Here is a 9,536-nt window from a genome sequence, read left to right as displayed (position 1 = left end):
ATATATATACACACAAACACACACAGAGTTATATAAACATTTCAGTGTATTGTAATATAGCTAGTTAAAAATTTTGTTTTATTTAATACTACCTACACTATTTCTTCAGAAGAGATTATACCTGCAATGTTAATTTTTAATCACTACAGGTAAATTTGTTCATTATTAATATAAAAGTGTTAGTATTTTTATTGAGTGTGAGGTGGCTCAGTGGTAAGGCACTGTGTTACTAAACTCCCAGAACCTGGGTTAATCTGGCTATGGCAGATGATTATTTCTTCTGTTACTGTAGCCGTGAGTCAAACTTGTGAGTTCAGGAGCCCTCCTGGGTTCACCCAGCCACATAAAATGGGTACCCTTAATTGGGGACAAAGCTGATGGTATAGCGTGATTCTGCCCTAATCACCTTGCATAACCATTGGTTTTGTAGCAGTACTTCCTTACAAAGTACTGAACCCCCTGACCCTTGGGTTGTAATGGTACAGATTTGTTTATTTTATGTCCTTTTTATTTAGGTTTTAAATATTCGTGAAGAAGGCTCTGAAGCCATGTATCTTGTTCATTATTATGGTTGGAATACAAGATATGATGAATGGATAAAGCATTCAAGAGTAGCAGATAATATGTCATGGGTACCTGGTCGCCCTACGAAAAAATCACAACAGGTATACATAAATTTATTGCACTTGTGTTGAATAATTAATTTTATTTATATTTATGAACAAAGTTGTTTTTTTAAGAAGGTATATGTTTAATTATAATATACAGTATTTTTGATTTTCTTGTTCTACTTAGTTTGTTGTATCTCCTTCGCATTCATTGTTTTTCATTATGGTTTTATTAACTAATCATTTTATGTTTCCTTCATTTTTTTTTTTCAACCCTTCATTTCTTTTATATCTTCAAATATTATCACTTGATCTTGAAGAAACAGAAGATTTTTGAAATATTTAATATCAGTTAAATAATACTTGGAACATTTATGCCACAGATTGCTGGGGCTGTTCCTTTGCCCTCTCATTTGTGAAGGTTGGGCGCTACCTGGGAAGTTGATGCATCTATTTCTGTGTCTTACCTTTTGTCAATACCTTCATCTTTTGATGAAGCCAATTTTGGCTGCTCCTTTTTCCAAATAGGCTCCTCATGAAGGGTTAATGACAAATCAATCTGCTTCTTCATTGTTAAAGGGATTTCCAGTGATAGTGTCTTCACTGCCTAAGTACATGTCTTTGGTCCTTTCTGATAGTAAATCTCTCAGTATGCTCTTCACAAAATAGTGGTAGTTTTAAATTGTGTTTTTCTCTTTTTATTCTGTGGGAATTGTGTCTTTATACATTGGTTATATGCATGTAGATTATGAATTTCCTTAACAGGTTTCTTTCTCTCTTCCTTGTAAAACTCCAAACTTGTTGCTGGAGATGTCTCAGTTGCCAAGTTACTGAAAGTAACTATTAGTCAAATGCCTGTTCTGGGACATTTCACTTTTTCTGGCTTATTATTGAGGGTACCTTCCCTTACTCTGTTTGGGCTGTGAGAGGGATTTTATTTTCTTCCTGTTTTCTATATTAGATAACAGATTTAAATTATATTATATTGGTATACTCTAGCGTGCATTCCTCTATCCGCCACCTCAATGCTCACCATGTAAGGGTTTCAGACTCCCATTGTGGTTTATGTATGTTTGTGTGTGTCAGCCTTTCTCATAAACTAAAAACTGTATGGAACTGAAATTACATATCTAAGGTAGGCAGGTGGATGGGATGCAACAGCAAATTTGTTGCAAAAAGAGACATACCTTATGTACCACTTTGTATTATTGATTCTAAAATTTGTTACCATTGAAAAAAAAAGTATTAATTATTCTGATTAATTTTCAAAATAGCTTCCTCTAAAGTACTTTTAATATGTTTATTTGGAATACAGTTTGGGTGGTGGTCAAGAAAAGTACAAAAATTGCAGACAAACTATTTATTTGATTATTATCATAGATTATTTTTTTAAATTAAAATTTTTTATTTATTTTACAGACACCTAAAGGTGGCAGAAAACGGAGTGGTCAAGGTGTGAAAACCACAAATGATATCAATATAAAAGTTGAACTTGAAAATAATGTAACAGATCAGGAATCCACTGACCCTTGTAACGATGTGAAATTGGACAATACTGCTTGTTCTAGCTCTCCATTTTCAGATTGTAAATTGAAGGGGACAAGAGCTATTACCAGAGCATCTAATAAAAGAGGTTAAATTTTTAACATCTGAATAATTATATAGCTTTTATTACTTTTTTCTATAGAATTTTATCTGTACTGAACTTGAATGCTGCTTAATATTTTTTTAAAAAAAGTTTGTAGAGACTAGGCTTAAAATAAGCCCCTCAAAACTTTGCAATCTCAATGTCTCAGTAATAATATAAGCTCTATATCTGTCATTTTAATGGGACATAGTAATTGCTCTTAATTATTTCAGGATGGATCACTTGTATCATTGCCATTGTTGTATGTGTTAATTCATTTTCTGAAGTAATCTTTTCTTACAATATGTGTTGAAAAAATTTGAAAACTCCTATTCTCTTCACATCTTACTATGCCCCCCCCTTTTTTATTACATATGTGACTAAAATTACAGACTGATATTAACCCAAGATTGCCTCCCACAGTATTAATTGAAAAAAAAACCTTGTTGATTATAAAACAATAAATTGTAAAAAGAAAAAAAGAAACTGACCACTTTTCTGGTGATTTTGTCTGGTAAAGATAATTATGATGAACAAATAATATGATGAGGTGTAGATAGTTGACCGTAGATTAATGATTAGAGAAGTTTGTCGGGGGGTGCGGTCAGCAAAGAACAACATAAATAAACAAAACCATATTTATTTATTTTATGCCGACGTTTCGACCTGAGTTTCAGGTCTTCATCAGGGGTTGTGGCGTAGAAGGTAGAAGGTGGCGTAGAAGGTACAGTTGCGAGCCTACCTTCTACACCACAACCTCTGATGAAGACCTGAAACTCAGGTCGAAACGTCAGCATAAAATAAATAAATATGGTTTTGTTTATTTATGTTGTTTTTTGCTGACCGCACCCCCTGACGAACTTCTCCAATCATTAAATAATATGATGATTTATTTGCTATTATTATTGACCATATATACCTATAGCATTCGAAGTAAAATCATCCATTTGGCTAGAATTTTTAGTTTTATTATTTACTACCATTAATCAAGTGAAAAATTACTATCTATTTTATGTTGTTTTAGTTGCAGTAAAGTATACAAAAATAATTTTTAATTATCAAAACTAAAATTAAATAAAAACCTCATGATTTCAATCATAAGCAAGTTGTTGTGACATAACATTTAACACTTATAAAATTAATATAAGTATACTTTCTTTTATACAGAAAATAATGAATTAATGTATAACAGTTGTTTGTTAATGTATTATTGTTTTACTATGGTAGAAAAATTGTTAAGTATTCACATACAGTGGGAGAAAAAATTATTTGCGCACCATTTTTTTAATTGTTAAATTACGAATTTAGGTAATAAAAAAATACGATGCACCTTAAAAAATAAAAAGTATATTTGAAACTGAATCAGTACATATTTAATTCTAATGAAAAACTTCTTTCTTAGTAAAATGAAACAATTATTCTGAGAAAAAAGTATTTGCACACCTCATGTTTTATTCAATTTGTAATTTAATATTTTGTATACTTCTGTTAGCTTCAATAACCATTTGTAAATGTCTAGTCATTGAGTGAACTAGGTGATTAATTAAATGTGGATCAATTTGTTTCTGTTCTTATACTAAAAGATTCTTGAAGTGGTGCCTTCCGGTTATGTGATGTTCTTGAACATTTCGGTCTTACACATGTTATAAATTTTCAATTATATTCAAGGCTGGTGACAGCGGAGGAGTGTGCAGTTGTTGACGAACATTAAATATTAACCATTATTTAGTTTTATTGGCTGTATGCTTTGGATCATTGTCCTGTTGGAAAATGAATTGATGTTGGATTACAAATTTAGCTGCACTTGCTTAGAGGTTGTGGCACAAAATTCTCACATAACTGCATTTAAAATTCCTTCAATAGGTACAATATTTCGTACTCCATTATAGGCTACGCATACCCAAACCATTACATTCATACCTCTATGTTAAAAGAATTCAGAACATTCCTTACTGTTCTGGTACCTAATTAAACCCCAGAAGTTGATTCGACCATTTTAGCTAGGGCACCTGCAATCACAGCTGAATTTCTAAGTGCTTTAATTTTAATTTTTCATATAGATTCCTGGGACGACCATTGAGCCAATTATTTACATTTGTGCCTCATTCTCTTTTTCTCTTAATCTTGTCATTTTTATTGGGTAAACTTAAATGAATTGTTTTTAATATTTCAATTCATTATATAAAGAAGAAAGGGATATTTTGTATTTCGATAATCCATTGTCTATCACTATTAAATATGTAATAAATTAAGCATGGTGTATTGAAATTATGATACTTTCTTTAAACCTATAATTATATTTACTTGGCTTTTATTCGTACATATTTTTACTTTACCGCAATATTTTTTGTGTTTTAGTTACTTCTGTGTCCGAAAATGAAGATTATGAGAGTGACAATGTTGAGATTGAATCTGTTTATCCAAAGAAAAAAGGTAATGCAGTTATAGAACAGGATGAGTTAGATGTGAATGAAAAAAAAGGGAAAAAAAGGAAATCAAGTGATATCGATGAAAAGGAACCTGAAAAGTCTGATGATGAATGTAATCAACTTCAAAACCAAAAGCCTAAGAAAAAAGTAGTAAAAAAAGTGGATTCAAGTGAAGAATTAACTCCTGAGAAGAAAATTCTTAAAGAATGTGAGGATCTTCATGAATTGTCGGGTAATACTCCTGAATCAAATGCTGTGCCCTGCGATACACCTCAGAAATTTGCAGGATTTGATGTGTCTTCTGATGAAGAAAATTTCCTTTTGATTGCTGAAGATGAAGCTGAAATTGAGAATGTTGATAATAAAGAAGAAAACATTCTTACAGAAGTGTCTGACAAGTTGAAATTATTATCTGATAATCCTCCTAAAGGACGTGACTTTGATTTAAATCAAATAAGATCAGAATTAAAAGGTATTGAAACAGCTGTGTCTAATATTACTCCAAAAAATGAAGAAGAAGAAGAGGAAGAAGAAGAAAATATTGACATTGATTCTGAAAGCGGAGTAGTTGTCTCTTTGAAACATGAAGTTGAGGATGTTTATGAATTCAAGGAACCGGAGCCTTTTGAATTTGAAAGTAGAAAAATTGCTGATGAAAAGAATAAGTTGCAACGTAGAACATTAAATAGATATTTAGATGAATCAAAACATTCTCCACGCCGTAAAAAGAAAATTAATTCACCTAGTTACAGCAGTTCCAAAAAAATAAATTCTAATGATGACAGTGTTTCAAAAGAATTAGAAGCTTCAGAAACCGAATATGGTGGAATAGAAACATGTGAAGAAGCTTTTGATAAAATATGTGCTTCACCTCTTCGGGCTGCCACGGAAGTAGTTCCTCTATTTGAGGAACAAGTAGTTAATGACCATGTTGAAGACAATTTGGATGATGATAGTCAAGATAGACTGATTATATCAGAAAGATACAGTGATGATAGCAATCTTAGTAATACCAACCAAAAAGAGAACAGTGTGTTTCATGAGGAAATAAAAACCACCTTTTTAGAAATTCAGAGGAATAATCCCCAACAGTATGAACTTCAGATTGAAACAGAAAAAGAAGAAACAAAAGATCATTTTAACAAAGAAGATTGGAAGGATGAAGTAGAAGATGAAGCTCTTAATGTTGCAATCCAGCGTGCTATTAATCAAGAATCATCTGATGATACTAATGATGGTGAAATTTTAAAAGTTCATACTGATAATGCTAAGTTCGATGTTGATCAGTCAAATATTGAGCCAGATAATTCATGTCTTAAGCCATATGATCTTAAACCTCCAACTTATAAGTATGAATATGATTTTACTGAACAGTCAGTAGATAGCTCTGCACGGGTTAATGAAGAAAGCTCAATTATTTGTGAAAAATCTGAAGAAGAAATTGAAACTGAAGAGATTGAAACATCTCCAAAATATATAACTTCTGAGATGGTAGGTTTGCAGATTTATTTTTAATAATTAATAACTCTAGCTATAATTTTAAACTATTATCATCACTTTATGATTTAGAAAGCATAGCTATATATTTTTGGAAGAAATTTACTTGTATTTTTAGTCATTTTAGTTTAACCAAAAGGCCTCTAATTTTAGTATTTTTTAAAAATCATTATGTTGTTAAACTTTATTTTTGATCCATAGTGCCTTAGTACATCATGTTGTTATATACTTAGCATAATTGATGATTATGGATCAAAAATGAAGCATTTCTCTCTCATATATATATATTCTCTCTCTCTTTCTTTGGTAAATAATTACCAGACAATAGTTTTTGAACACTTTTAAATTTATTACCTGTATCAAGATATCACAAAATGGTTTGAGAATGAAAACTATATGTGATATTGTAGTAAATAGGTGTACTTTGGTATTCTTCAATCAATATTCAGAGAATGAGGAAATAGAACTTTTGTTTTACTTATTCTCAAACACTAGAGACATAAGCAATAGTAACTATGTTCTGTTATTCATTCTATTGCAAACTTTAATAGGGCTGGCAGTCCTTGTACCTATTGAAATCCTCTAAGCTTGACATGCCATGATCTTCCTTTCAATAAACATTTTGGCTGTGGTGAAGTAACCCTTACTTATTGTTTGGTTTGAGTTCATTTCTGCGGAGAACTTTTTCCATGTTCTTTTGATCCTACCCTTAAGGGTTTTTCTGTTTATGTCCTTACTCCTTGTCTTACACAGTTAAAGTGATTACGTTTAGCGAAATTCTATTAAGATATTTTATGGTCCTTGTGTAGACCTCTAGCCAGTCAAGAGATCTTATGAAGGTATCGTCTTTTTAGGTGATTAAGGTTGATCATGTACAGCTTCTACAGTTATCAACTGATACTGTTCAGAACATGTGAAAATGAAATGATCACCTTCTTCCCTTCAAGATGATATTGGTCTTTCTTTATCAATAGGCCTAGGTTGGTTAGTTTGGCTTCTAAATGGCACCAAATTTGAAATCCTATATTATTTTAAATGCTTATTTTTATCAAATTTAAGTTATGAGTATTGATATGTCATTATAAGTGCTTTTACCCTATGTTGATTGAACTATTACTTAATTTTCAACCAGCATTTAACTAATTACTACATCAGCATTTGTAATTCAGATATCACAATCATTAGAGGAGATCGTGTTGGCTGAACATTTTGGAGAATTGGAAGTTAGAATTTATTTGTTTGCATTTAACCCAATAAAGACCTACGAATAGACTGATAAAAATGTTCTTGGATTTTAATTATATTCATTTTTCAGAATTTGAAAAAAGAAGAGCTTTTTGTGACCGAAAGTAAAGATGAATTGCCTTTGGAAACATCTGAAGAAATTGATATGAAAGTAGAAGAATATGAAAATCAGTTTTCTGAAGAAAAAACTATTATAGAGGAGGTCCCACTAGAAGAAAAATTTAATGCAGAATCTAATTTAAAACAAGATAATATTGAAGAAGAGGAAGAAGTTGATGATGTAGAGGATGAGGAAGAGGAAGAAGAGGAGGAGGAAGAGGAGGAGGAGGAAGAAGAGGAGGAAGAGGAACAAGACGAACAAGAGGAAGAAGTTGAAGATGAGGGTGAGGAGGAGGAAAATTTAATATCTCTTTTATGTGATGAGGAAATCATTCCTGGAAGTCCTAATCCTCAAACAGATATCCAGGTATGTTATCATTAGAATCAATTAACTTAACCTACTAATCTCTTGTTAGATTTGTGTTTTGAAACTAAATCAGGTATTTAAAATCTATGACACTTATTTTTGTTTTGTAGGCTTGGCTGCAATACATATCTCATAAGGGGCAATTTAGTCCTCTTTGTTTTGCTTTTATTACTTTAGTTCATGCCCTGAAAGAGTTATATGAATTAGTCGGTGGTTACTGGGGAGCAGTTCCAGTCATAGACTAGATATTTGGTGCTCCCAGACGATCACACCATGATCACATTTGGGAAATTGTTATGAGAGCTCCGGAGAAAAAAAAATTATATTTAGAATTCAATCTTATTTGTCTCTAATTCAATTGCGGTCACTAACAGGCTAAAATTAATTTATCACATATGCTTCATAATTGTTTATATCTTTCAGTTAGTGGCAGGCGCCCCTTCTGGTCTGACCTGGGGCATGGGTCTGAGTTGCTCGGCCCTAAGGCCAGTACTGATAAGGAGAGTAATGTCTTAAAAAACCTAAATCTTTCCTCCCATTTTAAATACTGGTCATCTTAGGACTTTAAACTAAATCAAAATTGAAATTCAATAAATACAAAAAACTTTAATTTTTGACATGAGGGATGTGACTTTTGCAAAAAATCATACAGTAATTAATATAAACATAAATTAAACTTGAAACTATTCTTCCCTTTAAAAAAAGAAAAAGCTTTCGTTTTGAATCTAACTTATAATGATTGGAAAAAAAAAATAGGAAATTTGTAGCTTACTACTAGCTACTAGATTTAGAAAGCTAAAATTTTAGGTAGTATAATCATGAACATTAGATTTTTACAAAGTTCTTTATGCATAAAATAATTTTATTTAAATTCAGTATAAGATCTACTCATTAAAAACTGGATTATCACCAATGTATTTAATGAGGCTAAACTAAATGACTCTCAGAAAGATTTAATACAAGGATCTTAGATCCTCATCAGATAATAACATAAATAAAACAAGTAACTTTATAAAGATATTTTTATTAAATATTAATTTGTGAATTTTAGAAAAATGATCGGTCACCAGCTTGACGGATATAACTGCCTTAGTTATTACAAAAAAAAAAAAATGAATATATTTTATCATTTTAACAAAGGGGGTAGTGTTGCTTAAGTCTATATTATTGATACACATTCCCTCTGAATAGCACTAAGTGAGCAACAGCTCTCACCACAACAGACCATAGAATATGATAACTACTACATTAAAATAATGATTTTTAGAATGCTGGAGGCCTTGACACATATATAATATTAATTAAATTAGATTTAAAAATTATAGAACCTCATTAATCCTTATTTTAATAAACAAATTTAATTTTAATATTTTGTTTTTAAATTAAATTTCAGCCCCATTTTGGCCATTTTCTAATTTGTATTTAATGATCATGAGAGATAGTTGACCGCGGATGATGAATGAGGAGAAGATGGTTGGGGGTGCGGTCAATGAAAAACACAAATAATTAACTTATTTTAATGTGCCAACGTTTCGGCTAGAGTTTCTAGCCTTCATCAGGGCTAAAAAAAGAACAAGATAACAACCACAGTAAGTATAGAAAAATAAAAAGGAAGTATAAACAGAATAATTTTACACATAAAATGAATAATTTTACAAAATAGA

The 9,536-nt window shown here is 31.1% G+C and overlaps 1 protein-coding gene across 3 annotated transcripts in view; it reads left to right on the top strand.

Moving 5' to 3' along the window:
* Positions 1–9,536, top strand: part of LOC106678116 (AT-rich interactive domain-containing protein 4B) — a 73,922-nt gene that overhangs the window by 46,341 nt on the left and 18,045 nt on the right. For all 3 annotated transcript variants that reach the window (XM_014416439.3, XM_014416436.3, XM_014416438.3), the window contains 4 exons: positions 516–665; positions 2,028–2,241; positions 4,594–6,155; positions 7,477–7,872. In XM_014416439.3, the coding sequence (XP_014271925.1) occupies positions 516–665; positions 2,028–2,241; positions 4,594–6,155; positions 7,477–7,872 (2,322 nt within the window). The remainder of the gene's footprint in view (positions 1–515; positions 666–2,027; positions 2,242–4,593; positions 6,156–7,476; positions 7,873–9,536) is intronic.

The sequence above is a fragment of the Halyomorpha halys genome, unplaced genomic scaffold (assembly GCF_000696795.3).
Source record: "Halyomorpha halys isolate HHAL.00 unplaced genomic scaffold, Hhal_1.1 Scaffold124.1, whole genome shotgun sequence".
Taxonomy (NCBI): domain Eukaryota; kingdom Metazoa; phylum Arthropoda; class Insecta; order Hemiptera; family Pentatomidae; genus Halyomorpha; species Halyomorpha halys.
This window is presented reverse-complemented; position numbering and strand designations above follow the sequence as displayed.